At 41.1% G+C, this 14027-nt stretch overlaps 1 protein-coding gene across 1 annotated transcript; it reads left to right on the top strand.

The window, feature by feature from the left end:
- Nucleotides 1-620: 620 nt before the first annotated feature.
- Nucleotides 621-12971, top strand: LOC131251474 (probable sulfate transporter 3.3). The gene is made up of 13 exons (XM_058252195.1): nucleotides 621-1072; nucleotides 1253-1301; nucleotides 1490-1697; nucleotides 1802-1973; nucleotides 2109-2174; nucleotides 4494-4607; nucleotides 5475-5591; nucleotides 6844-6970; nucleotides 8701-8987; nucleotides 9476-9666; nucleotides 10194-10297; nucleotides 12163-12239; nucleotides 12661-12971. Exons 1-13 carry the CDS (start codon nucleotides 680-682, stop codon nucleotides 12817-12819), a joined length of 2064 nt encoding a protein of 687 aa, XP_058108178.1. The 5' UTR covers nucleotides 621-679; the 3' UTR covers nucleotides 12820-12971.
- The last annotated feature ends 1056 nt before the right edge of the window (nucleotides 12972-14027 follow it).

Below are 14027 nucleotides of genomic sequence, written 5' to 3'. Positions count from 1 at the left end.
TCATTTTCCAATAAAAATCAAATTGAAATGCAGATACATAGAATGTATATTGAAGATTGCAAGTGCATTTAATCGCCACTGAGTTGGGTCTTAAATTTCATAAGCAGCTCAGATAAGAGCAGCTGCAGCACACTGAAGGAGGAAATGGGGATGATCCAACCGAATATTCGAAAATGGCACGTGTGTAGGCACGTGGGAAGGCCATGGCACGCTTGCCTATGTTGGTCATCACAGCAGGCCCTCATTCTACCTCCATAAATCATCCCCATCTCTTCCTTAACTTTCACATACATCATGCATCTCTCTCTCTCTCTCTCTCTCTCTCTCTCTCTCTCTCTCTCCTTCCTTGTATCAACCAAAGCAATCAAAGGTCCAGTTGGGTGGGTCCCTCTTTCTCTCTCTCTCTCTCAAAATTCCCATAAAAAATACCTCTCTCTCTCTCTCTCTCTCTCTCTCTCTCTGTGAATCAACCAAAAGCAATCAAGGGCCAATTGGGTGGGTCCCTCTCCCACTCTCTCTATAACCAAAAGAAAACAAAGCCCCTTGGTGGACTCACACCCTCAAAGACAACTCGATAAGGCTCCTCAAAATTCCCATAAAAAAACACCTCTCTCTCTCTCTCTTGCTTTTCTCACCGAGTGGGTTTTTGTTCTCTACTGGTCCCTATAGAAGTTGATTGATGGTGGGCAGCTTAAATAGAGTGGAGGACTGCACCCATGAGGGTAACTCACTCCACCATTCATCACCTCCACCACCATCATCAATCATGGGTGCTAGAGACCAAGAACCCAGGGACTCAGTCTCTCAGCCCCAAGAGATAGCCTTGGAGGTGCACAAGGTTATCCCACCACCCCCTAGGAGCACGTTAGACAGGTTCAAAGGAAGATTCAAAGAAACCTTCTTCCCTGATGACCCCATGCGCCAGTTCAAAGGTCAGCCCCTCCAAAGAAAATGGATTTTAGCCCTTCAATATCTCTTCCCCATACTTCACTGGGGTCCCACTTACAGCCTCGCCCTCTTCAAGTCTGATATAATTTCTGGCCTCACCATAGCAAGCTTAGCCATTCCACAGGTACAAAAACATAAAAAATCTTCTTAATTACCATTTCCCTCGTTCGAATTTCGATTCATATATATTTGAATATTTTTCAGTTTTTTGATGATTTGATTAACACCCATTTCATGTTTTTTCTTTTTAATCTTATAATGTTTATGTATGGATGGATTAATGCCCATTTCATGTTTCTTGTAGGGAATTAGTTATGCTAAGCTTGCTAACTTACCGCCCATCGTCGGCCTTTGTAAGAATGCTCCTCTACTCATCCTCATCCTCATCATCATCATCATGATCATCCACCACCATCACCATCGTCTTCGCCTTCGCGATCATCATCATCCATGGCGGCATTGTCATTGGCATGTCACATATTCTTTATCGGCCTTAATTTGTACAATTTTCTTAATAAAGTCATGTATTGTATGTGTGTAGATTCCAGCTTTGTGCCCCCTCTTGTGTATGCAGTGCTTGGAAGTTCAAGGGACCTTGCAGTGGGCCCAGTTTCTATTGCATCTCTCATACTAGGCTCCATGCTTATGCAAGAAGTGTCACCAATAGAAGAGCCTCTCCTCTTCCTTCATCTGGCTTTTACTTCAACCTTCTTTGCAGGCCTTTTCCAAGCTTCTTTGGGTATACTAAGGTGATATAGCCATTCATCAAAAGGTCCCTTTTTTTACTTGTTACACATGAATTCACTAAGTGGGTATATGAAATTTTTCTTTGTTCTTTTTGGGGTTTTCGTAGGTTGGGATTTATAATAGATTTCCTATCAAAAGCTACACTCATAGGATTCATGGCTGGATCTGCAATAATAGTCTCTCTACAACAGCTTAAAGGACTACTTGGGATTGAGCATTTTACTAAGCAGATGGGCATGGTTCCTGTCATGAGCTCAGTTATCCACAGAAGAAATGAGGTTATAGTTAAAAACATCTATCTGTCTGCTTTTCTTAGCTTCTAATGATGGAATGAAGTTGTACATCCTTCCTTCTCTCTCTCTCTCTCTCTCTCTCTCTCTCTCATATCATGACATGTTTGCATGTGGATGCAGTGGTCATGGCAAACCATCCTCATGGGCGTTTCCTTCCTCGTATTCCTACTCGTGGCAAGACACGTCGTAAGTTGTTTTTCTACCCTATTTTGCATACGTTCCTTTCCATTAATTACACCTATGTCCTTGTTGAATCGCGATTAACCCCTCTTTTGGTTCATTGCGATATTCCTATACTACTGTCTTAAGTGGCCCACTCTAATCCTTTCCCTTAGATCAGACATGTGGACGGCTAGGATCCTGATGGATCTATCCAACTAGTGGGTCATGTCCCAAGATGTGTCCTTCAGTCCAAAACTGCAGCCAATGGATGATACAATCAGTTTCGACCGTCCATTTAAAGCCAAGATCATCTGTTTGCTTTTATTTTCAACCATAGTACATCCATGGAAGGGACCCAGTATATGGATTGCCTGGATCTAAGGAAACAATTTCCACGTGTCAGTTTGCCTGGGGCTGGCCCATTTTCAAACCCAAATATTATTTTTTTGCGTCCAAACATAAATCTCTATGGGCCAGTGCTGGCAGGAGTGGGACCCACTTCCGGCTATTAATAGCCACTTAAGCCTATCTTGATTTCCCAGTCCAAATGGACGGCCCTTCAGACAAAGGGATCATGGTGTCTAAGAAAAATGTTTTTTCCCCGTTTCTGAAAGACGACAAAAAGAGGTGCCATGGGCCCCACAAAAAAGAAAGGTGGTAGATGATTTCACGCCCGTGGACTGGGTGTACAAAATCCCTCCTGAAAAGGAAACGTTTCGTCTCGGGGATTGGACGGCTATGATGTCTTTTCACTGTAGAAAACGTGAAAGGTTTTCATTCTCGTCCTTGCCTTGTACGGCCCATTGTTTGTATGTTCTATCTCTACCGTATATGTGACTACGTGTATGGTGATCAGGACCATCCACCCAACAGGCCCCACCTTGGATGGGCCACGGTCACGGATTGCACCGTTCTGACAATTCTGACCACCCAGCTCCTCGCCTGCTAAAAGAAGCGGATCGTTTGGGAACCGTTCGATATAAATTTGTGAATAGCCACGTGTATGGTGGAGACAGGATGTTCCCTCTTTAACAAATCAGAGAGGCGTGGTCTGGCAGATAGTCAGGTGGGTTACACAGTGTATGGTATATGGCCCAAACATCAAGATAATCTAGTCATCATGTGGGCCACACGTGCACCGTTAACACGGAGAGATGACCATTTTTGTGTAGAGCTGGGCATGAGTCGAGTTGGATTAAGTTAGGGATGACCTGACACGATTTGGTTTTGAAATATACCTAACCTGCACTTTGATCCAACTCAAGCATGCCCGACCCTATTCAAGCTCAAGTTTAGTCTGCCCTAATTCTCACCGAGCCTGACACAATCACAAGTACCGAGTCGGATCAAGACAACACCGCGTCAATTCAGGTGCAACGGGTATCAATTAGCTGAAATCATAACTCAAAACTTATATTCCCTTATCATAATTGTAGCCTCTTCATGAACCATAAGGGCTTGTTTGGCTGAGTGGGTTGGAAGGGATTGGATGGTATTGGAAGGGATTGGAAGGTAAATCTCAGGATTGGCCGAGCATGCCAAACAGATTGGGCAATTTAATCCCGGCATATACCAATCCCATGGATCTTAAGACAATGCACTGACAACACCATCATTACCTTTAAATCTCATCCAATCCACCCTAATCCATTCATATTTGCTCGGGGCATGTTTGGTTTGAGGGATTGGAAGTGATGGAAAAGTTTAGGGATTAGCAAAGCTTGCCAAACAGATTCAATATAGCAATTCCATGCATCTTAAAACAATCCACTGACAACACTATCGTTGCCTTGAAATCCATGCCATCCACCTTAATATCATTCAATCCCTTTCAATTCACCTGTCCAAACGAGCCCTAAGATATCTCAAATTTGAAAGGTTACATTTGAGTTTTTTTATTTTTATTTTTTTACACGCGTGCAAGTTGATATTTAGATCGAATCTAGTCAGTGTTGAGGTGGGTTTCTGGTCAAGTCAAATCTTAATTACTGAATTACTTGAACTTGAGTCAATTTAAGTTCAAATTGAATAAAGTCAACTTGATTCGGATCGACTCACCCACTCAGTCCGAGTTGAATAAAGTGAATATGATTTGGATCAATTCACCCACCCAGTTCAAATCGAGTTTGATCTAAGTGGGATGAGTCAGGTTACCCAACACTATTTACGTGTGGCCTAATTAATAATTAGTAAGCCTAATATTTTGACTAGCTAGGGAATACAGAGTGGGGCCCACTAGATGATCGACCCTGATCTCACCGAAATGTTGTCACATGTGCGGATGGTCAGTATTTCTAGATGGGCCTTTTTTCTGATATTTGAAATGAAATGATATGCATGCAGAGCTTGAAAAAACCGAAGCTGTTTTGGGTGTCAGCTGGGGCCCCTCTGCTATCCGTGATCCTCGCAACGGTTCTTGTTTACGCATTCAAGGCCCAAAATCACGGCATCAGCATCGTAAGATCCTATTTTCTAATCTATTACTACATGGCCTTGATATGAACATTGGGTCCATTGTTTGATAATCCAGGCCGTTGGCACAATGGACCCGCCATGGATCATTGATCTCCAAAAAAATACACAGACGTAGATCATTACTGGCCATCCAATCCTTGGCATTTATTGTCCAACCTTTGGCACTTTTGGATGGAACCCACCAACCATATTGACGGTCTTGATCATTGAAAAGCGGGGCCCACTTTAACGTACCAACGGTGCCAGGATCCCGTAACTTCCATTCTCGGAAAAGGATTGGCTAGTGACCCTGCCACTAGCCATTGGCTAGTGGTCGATGCTATGTGGGCCACACCATGATGTACGTGTTTCATCCATGCCATCTGTTCATTTTTCCTGATCATTTTATGATATGAGCACAAAAATCAGGTAGATTGAAATCTTAAGTGGACCACACAGTGTTGATTGAACTTCCACCGTTAAAAAACTTCTTGCCGGCCACAAAAGTTTTGGATCAAGCTGATGTTTCCTTTTTTTTTTTCCCTTCATCCAAGTCTGTACGAACTAATCAAAAGGTTGGATGTCAAATAAACATTACAGTGGGCCGAAGAGGTTTTTAACGGTAGATATTCAATCACTACTGTGTTTCCGGTGGTGTGGTCCACCTGGATTTTAAATATGCCTCATTTTTATGTCAAATCCTAAAATGATCGTTAAAAATGAATGGACGGCGTGGATATAACACATACGTCATGGTGGGCCACAAAGCACCGACCACTAGCTAAACCGCGTCCCTCTCCCTTCTATTTTTTTTTTTTTTAAAATATTTTTTTTTATTATTTATCCGTGGTATGGCTGTTCTGTATGTAGATTGGGGCATTGCCACGTGGACCTAACCCTCCATCATGGAAGACGTTACAATTTCATGGTGGCCACTTACCATTGATCGTCAAAACTGGCCTCATTACTGGCATTATCTCCCTCACCGTACGTTCTCTTTTTTTATTTTATTTATTTATTTATTTCACCAGTGAAAATGTCATAGATATCCTTGACATGTGGGCCGTCGGGTAGGATTTTAAATTAGTAGTGCTGGACTTGTCAAATCATGTTTAAAATTTTAGCCTTCTTGCCGGCCTAGGTAGTGGACAGCTAAGGCTGTGTTTAGATTCACTGAGATATTAATTGAGAAAATGTCATTTTCATGAAATTAGCATTTTCATTTGGGTGTACCATTATTCATTTTCAAGAGAAGCAAAAAAAAAAAAAAAAATTAAATTATTTTTTAAATAATAATTTTAAAATATAATAAATAAATAAAAATTATTTTCTCATTATTTTAGAGGATGTTATTTTTTAAAAATTACAAACTTCTGTGTTTCCTAAGTCATAGACGTCCATCTTGGGCTAGTTTTTTGGGTTGAATGTAGATGATTGTTTTTTTTTTTTTTTTTAAAGTTTATTTGTAGCCGACCAAAATTAGAAGTTAAGACATTCATGTTAGGAAGATTTTTGTACCATGATCCATCCACTGTAGGAACCACTTGTTAAAAGAGGCACCCATGCTATGCAAATGGGGCTCACAGCTAGTTAATCTAAACCGTGGATTTCTAATTTATGGCTTAAGAGGTAGAGGGTACGTTTCATCAATGAGATCATGGGTTTAACCGCGGACATAATGCATCCGTGTAAAATTTAAAAATTTTAAAAAATAAACAAATAAAATATTGCTTTCAACAGTTGAACTGATGGGGCAACTTGGATGGGAGATAACCCTAAAATGTTTACAATTGAAACATCCTAGCCATCCAAAAATTTTCCATTTTCATGATTTATTATTGGATTTTTTCTCTTAACCACACAAGTGTATACTCCACCTTATGCATATGGCATCCAACCTGTTAAAATGAGTCAACCCATTATTAAAAATCAGGTGAATCCAATCATCAATTAAAACACATAATATAAAACAATTAGCATCTATCCAAAAACCTCCAAATGTAAATGGGGCCCATCTAACGGTTGGATCAGCCTGATTTTTTGCATATCCCATTTTCGTTATGGGTTAACCATGATGAATGGATTGGATGTCATACAGATGCCAACGTGGGCCACACACGCAAGCAGTTTCCCGAGTTAATGAGTCAAATCGACTAAGTCAACGAGTTTCTGAGTTGAGTCGAGTTTCTTTATTTCCTAACCATGGTCTTGAATTTATTTATTTTGAAAAAAACAAAAGGAAGGAATTGCTGTTGGAAGGACGTTTGCTTCGTTGAAGAATTACAAAGTGGATGGAAATAAGGAAATGATGGCCATTGGATTGATGAACATGCTTGGCTCTTGCACCTCTTGCTACGTTACAACAGGTGCGTATTCAATGTGGTCCGCTCTTATCCTGCGCCACCATAGTTTTTTTTTTTTTTTTTTTTTTTTAAAAAAAAAATAATAATAAATTTGGGTACGCCCACAGAAAGCGAAGATTTAATAATCAGCTCTGGAGTGGGCCACTCCTCATTTGTTATGATGGCACCTGAATTGTTTATGGCCCTACGATGGTTTGTCGGGCTGCATCAAAACCAACGTCCGTTGCCCATTACCTGATAAGGGCTTGCATGAGAGCTGGATCCAATCCGTCCATCTAGTGGGCCTGGTTCCCATATGTCTGATTGGATGGACCTTCATAGCCATTGGTTTTCTTGTTGAAGTCATTTTCATCTCAGCAGGCAATTTGAATGCCACCGTCCAGATGCATAGGATCGTCCAATTGGTTTGGTTTCAACTGTGGGTCATTAGTGAGATGGGCCCACTAGATGTATGGGCTGGAATCAGAAGGCAGATATGGTATGACGGTGCACCGCGTCGGTTATGCATGGTGATCCAAATCTTATCTTTTTCAGGAGATGATTGATGAACCTTATCACCGTCCATTCACTGATGGTGACAATACAAATGTAGGCCATCCTAGAATTTACCTTTGAAGATGCCGAAGAATCTAAAGGGTCCCACTTACTACTTTTTATCTTGAGTTGATGGCAGCAAACTCCACTAATAATCACACAACCCTTTAACCTTATACGTTTACCTCGGTGGGCCTGACAGTTTGGGCCATGCCATGGCCCAATATCTTTTGTCGGGCCCAACTTGATGTATGTGTTTTATCCAAGCCGTCCATCAATTTTGAAAGATCATTTTAGGAATGAGATGAAAAATGAGACCGATCAAAGGTTTGAGTGGACCACACCACAGGAAGCAGTGGTGACAATGACCCCACCGTTGAAACCTTCCAAGGGCCCACCATGATGTTTATTTTCCATCCAAACTGTTTATAAGGTCACATAGATATGGATGAAGGGAAATTTAAATATCTTCTTGAGCCAAAACTTCCGTGGACACCAATAGGTTTTCAGCCGTAGGAATTCAATCCCCACTGTTTCCTGTGGTGTGGTCAATTCAAACCTTTGATCTTCATCCTTTTTGGTCTCTTGCTCTAAAATAATCTTCCAAAATGGATGGACGGCTTGGATAGAATACATACATCACAGTGAGCCTTGCAGAGCCCCTGACAGGACCGTCTGTCTTAGCTAGGTCCTGGTGTGGGTAGTCCCCAATCCGCGCCCTCCTTAAACATCGGGTCTTTGGCACATAGCCATAGGTCTAAAACTGGCTGAGTTGACTCGAAAGTCGGCCGAGTCAACTCGACTCAGTTAGAATTCAAGCCGAGTCGCTGAGTCTGACTCAATCACATCTCGGGATGACTCATCGAGTCATGGATCGTTCATGGGTTGGGTTGGGGCTTTAGTTCATGGCCGGTTTATTAAATGGGCTGTGCTGGACCCCACCCAAATCTGACCCATTGCAACCCCAACTAGAAAGTGGTCCTGGCACATGATCTTTCCTTCAGAGCTTCTACCCAAATGTGGGCTTGATCTGGGCCACTTAGATCATGGGCCCATAACTCCAGGACAAAGCCATGCCATGGCCCACTTGCAAAAATATATGATCCATACCATCATGGACCAGTAATTGGAGTTGGTATTATCAGAACCATTCACTGATTTCCAAATAACATATCTAAACCGTACATATTGCACCACAGGAGCATTCTCTCGATCTGCGGTCAACCACAATGCAGGAGCAAAAACGGCAATGTCGAACATAGTGATGGCGATCACTGTGATGATCACACTCCTCTTGCTCATGCCACTCTTCTACTACACACCCAACGTCGTGTTGGGCGCAATCATAGTCTCTGCAGTGGTGGGCCTCATTGACATCCCAGCCGCCTACCTCATCTGGAAGATCGACAAGATCGATTTCATCGTGTGTATATCGGCATTCCTCGGCGTCATCTTCATCTCCGTCCAAAATGGTCTTGCCATCGCCGTAAGTAAATGCATTCTTAATATTGTGTTACTACGTAGGGCCATCAGTGGGCCACGCTCACCTGGTCCATTTAAATTTTGCTAGGCCCATTTAAATTTTATGATGAAACTTAGGCCCATTCATGGCCCACTAAACCACTGGCGATGTAAATGGGCCTAGTTTGGAGTTGGGTCTTACACACGGCCCATTTATTGTGGGCCCAAAATAACCTTGAGCTGGGCCATGGCATGGGTATGATCAAATGATGAAAATGGTTGTCCAAATTGATGTCCATATAATATACTATTCATCTAGATTAGTGAACATTTAAATTAATCCAAATCGTCTATTTTTTGTATGGTGCTGATTGGATGTGGGTCGAACATATGTACAATCCAGACCATTGATTTGACCATCCACACCTATAAAAATTAAATCCTATGTTTATTATTAATAAAAATAATTTTAATTTTAATTTTTTTTTTTTTTTACCAATTATGTTTTTAAAGGTTGGGATATCGATCTTCAAGGTCCTTATGCAAATCACGAGGCCTAAAACGGTCCTTCTTGGAAACATACCGGGGACGGATATCTACAGAAATCTTAATCACTACAAGGACGCCAGAAGAATCCCTGGCTTCCTCATCCTCAGCATTCAAGCTCCTGTCAACTTCGCTAACACCAACTACCTCACTGAAAGGTCTGTTCTTCTTTCTAGTCTTTCAAGATCTGAGCCGTTCATCATGTGCGCCCCTCCATTTACATGTAGTGGTCCAAATTTCGGGCCAATCTGATCTGAAACAAGGGCGTGCGTGTAAGAAGAAATGATCAACTGGCCTCCTGATCCATCTACTTTATACAGGTGGGGCCCATCTTTCAGTGATCCAGATCGTTGATTTGGTGGACCACCATGGATAGAGTAAACCCCACAAAAACTTTCCTGAGTGGATCACTCTATCCGTCCGATCCAGAACTGTAAATCACTGATCTACAAGGGATGATTGTACGATCTGTTAGAGTTCTTTCAACATCACCTATACAATTACGTTTTCTTTCATATCAACGGTCAGGATCCCCAAACCATGGGACCTACATGCACATTTCTCATGATTCGGTGCATCAGGACGATAGAATTCACGTCTCCAATGGACACGCAATGGCCGTTCATTCGATAAAGAAAACCTATGATACGATTGATGTGTTTTTGCATTTTATTTCAAATTGCAGGATTTGTAGATGGATAGTAGAAGAGGAAGAAGAAGAAACAGAAGAAGAAAAAACAGGAAAAGCAGAACAGATGGGCCTCCAGTATGTGATCCTAGATATGTCAGGTGAGCTAGAGATCTGCCCTTCACATAGTTATATCCAATGTGGGTCCAACTTCAATATTGGTGATTAGTGGTGAAAATGGGTTGGGCCAGTTGGGTCGGATTAATGACACTTCAAACCTAAGCATGGCTAAAAGATTAGGCTATTTAGACCAACTCACTTATTTCAAGTCGGGGCTAGGCCGAGAGGGATGTGAATTGGCTTGACTTATCTAAGTTGGGGCTGAATCCTCTAGTTGACTCATAGTCTCGAGCTATATTGGGTTCAATTGAGCTCGAGTCAATTCGGACATGTTACACCGAACTTACAAGGAAAAACATATCTTACTATTAATATGTGTATAAGCTTAATAAAGAAACAAAAAAAGGCCCATACCTGAGGCAGAGATAGAATTCACACCTAAAGGTTTTTTTTTTTTTTTTTTAAAGAAACAAACCCCACATCCCAAGCTCAAGATAAAAAATGCCTACATGCTAACTTTGGAAAACACTTCTACATGAAAATGAAAGCATCAGCTAAGAACATAATATGCATATTAGGCAATAAATAAATAATAATAATAAAAATAAAAATAAAAATAAAAAAAGAAAAAAAGAAGAAGAAGAAGAAGAAGAAGACTATATCCGGTCTATTTTTTAGTTTGCACCTAATCCATTACTACATGGGTCGTGATCCTGTCGGGTCCAAGCTCCGTTAAGATGTGCTTGGATCAGGTCTAGCTTAAGAGAATTTAGACCCGACCCATTTATCCATGGGATGGGTTTGGGTCATGTCTAAGTAAGATTAGTCTTATTTTTAATTCAGACTTGACCCATTTATGGGATGGGTCTATTTTAGGTTGGTCTATTTTTCAATTTGGACACAACCCATTTATCTGCAGGATGTTTTGGGTGAGGGTCAGGCCTAAGGTTGGTCTAATTTTCACTTCATATCCAAACCCATTTAACCATGGATAGGTGCAAGCCGGGTCCAAGTTAGGTTGGCCTAATTTTCAATATAGACTTTTTATTAAGCACCATATGCATAGACACACACACACACGACTATATGAGTCATGCTCACCTAGGCACGTGCGCACCTTTGCACACGTGTCATGGGCGTCTAATCCGAACGGTCCATGTAATGCGGAATCCCATGAAACCCTAAGATAAAAAATTTCACCCTAAATAAAATTTTGGTGGGCCATAGCAAAGAGAAATAAAAATCAAGAGAGAACTATTTTGATTTTTTATGCATCAAAGTTTTAGATCAAAGTAAATATTGAGCCCATGGGGTTTCATGAGGTGCTGCTTCTTTTTTATGCATCAAAGTTTTAGATCAAAGTAAATATTGAGCTCATTGGGTTTCATGAGGTGCTGCTTCACGTGGACCATTCAGATTATGGAGTCACATAACGTAAGGTGAGTTCTCATAAAAGTTTGCATGAGTTCCCATAAATGTTTGCATGAGTTCTGTGCGAACTGTTGCGCAGCTGAGCATTCGGATATATATATATATATATATATATATATATATAGAGAGAGAGAGAGAGAGAGAGAGAGAGAGAGAGAGAGAGAGAGTAATTAATAGATGGTTTTAGATTGATTTCAGGTCGGGTTTGAGTGGGATTAGTTTCATGCAGTCCAAATCTAAACCATTTGAAAGTTTGATCAAGGAAAGTCCAGATCAACATTTAAAAAAAATAAAAATAAAAAAATAAAAACTCATTATATCTCCATCTCAACCTCAAATCCAAGGGCTCTTAAAAAAATTAAAATTTAAAAAAAAAATTAAAATTAAAATTAAAAAGAGTAATTTGAGTTCGAAAGGCAATCCATCCTAACATTTTTACCTCGTTTGGATGGTGATCTTACCATTCATTTCTCAGGTGTGCCCTCCATAGATACAAGTGGGATCACACTCCTGACGGATCTGAAGAAAATGACAGAGAAAATGGGCATTGAGGTAAAGAACAACTGCATCTATTTGTATTTTAAGGCAAGACAAAGCAATCACCTCCAAAACCAGAAGTGATTGTGTTCTTCCCTTCATTAGGTGAAGGTGGGTCCCACCTTTCAGTTATCCAAACCGTTAATCTTATGTGCCTCACTATGGATGGGAAATGTTGCATAAGAATCAGTTCTCAGACTATCCAACCCATCCGATGTCGACCTGTTGATGGACGGTTTATAATAAAATAGAGTGAGTGGTCCAAAAGAGACATGGCTAAGATTGATTGGTAGAGTGGTGTAGGCCCATCTCCCATCCACGGTGTCTTGAAAAGGATGACTGATTTAAATCGCTAAAAATGTGCGGCATGAGCATTAATATGATTATTAGGATGCATAATAGCCATTTAATGTACTGGATTGAATGAAATGGACAGCTTGTGTTGGTGAATCCGTTGGGAGAATTAATGGAGAAGTTGCTTAACGCAAATCAGGCTCAGAGCTTCATGGGAAAGGACTCCTTATATCTGACGGTTGGAGAGGCTGTTATTTCTCTTTCATCCAAGATCAAGGGTGGTGGATCAAACCATGTATGATAGATTAGTGTGTACACGGCCCACCAACAGGGGTCCATTAGATGCTTATGTAATCATAGGACATCCATACATCGCCATTTGTAGGCTCTATTTCACCCACGTATTCCTAGGTTTCAATTACATCTAAAGCAGCTATAACTCTAATAGCTTTTAAGTAAATAGTCTCTCTCTCTCTCTCTCTCTCATTGTGGGATGTATGGCAAGATAAATTATCAATTGGGTAAATCCATCTATTGGCCCTAATAATAATAATAACTCAAAAACCAAGCTTATTCCATCATCTTTCGGTCACTGGCTGACCTGAGCTCGGCTCGGTCCTCGAGCCTGACTGGCCAGCTCGGCTCGGTTCGGTCAGCAGCTCGGACCAGCTCAGGCCGAGTTCGAGCCAAGATTGAGCCGAGTTCGCCATTGAGGCATTTTCACAAACACCTAAACTGCAACTTCAAAATCCCACTGTTTTACAAACAGAGGCAATGGTTTTACAGGTGTTTTTATCAAACACCTTCTAAGCAACATAAAAACCAAGAAAAACAAAAAAAAAAAAACAAAGAGAAAAAGAGAAAAAGGGTTTTTGTTTCATGTACTCCATCACCAACCATCTCTATCTCAACAAACCCAACATCTGAAATGGTGGAGCTGAGGTGGGCTTTCCTTCCTTTCTCCTTTTCTGCTGGTGGGCCTTAGCTTTGGTGTGACATAGGTTGCAGAGAACCAATCTGATGGTAATTGAGAGACAAGGTAGAGAAATGGCTGTAGAGGAGAAAGGTCAAGAGGCAGATGAAGCCGTTGGTGAGTAACATCAATGGCAAAGTAACCGAGTCACCGAACTGGTTCGATCCGATTTCGATTCGAGCTGGATTCGATCTGAGTCGAGTCGAGCTAGGGCCTGCTCGAACTCATTTTCGAGCTCAAAAAATCAGCTCGACTCGACTCGAACTCAACTTCAAACTGAGTCGAATCGAGCTTTTTTGAGTCGAGTCGAGCGAGCTAACTGAGCTAGCTTAGTTCGTGTACACCCCTAGTCTTATCCATCAATTTTCTTCTTAACATTAGCTATTTTCATTCTCTGCCATTGCTTAAGTCATCCATCAAAATGATAGGAATATTTCATTATCATCTAGCCCTTATCCTAACTATTTGGGGTAAGCTACTGTGAATGCCATCTCGTAGGCGGGCACACTCAATAAAAGCGTCATGTGTTATGATTT

Source organism: Magnolia sinica, chromosome 7, assembly GCF_029962835.1.
Source record: "Magnolia sinica isolate HGM2019 chromosome 7, MsV1, whole genome shotgun sequence".
Taxonomy (NCBI): Eukaryota; Viridiplantae; Streptophyta; class Magnoliopsida; order Magnoliales; family Magnoliaceae; genus Magnolia; species Magnolia sinica.
This window is presented reverse-complemented; position numbering and strand designations above follow the sequence as displayed.

What these genes read in the sequence shown, in the direction of transcription:
- LOC131251474 (XM_058252195.1), top strand. Translation starts at nt 680, where the DNA reads ATGGTGGGCAGCTTAAATAGAGTGGAGGACTGCACCCATGAGGGTAAC. An exon ending in TACTCGTGGCAAGACACGTC is followed by an intron (nt 2,175 to 4,493) that starts GTAAGTTGTTTT and finishes ATATGCATGCAG; the next exon opens with AGCTTGAAAAAACCGAAGCT. An exon ending in ACCAACTACCTCACTGAAAG is followed by an intron (nt 9,667 to 10,193) that starts GTCTGTTCTTCT and finishes TTCAAATTGCAG; the next exon opens with GATTTGTAGATGGATAGTAG.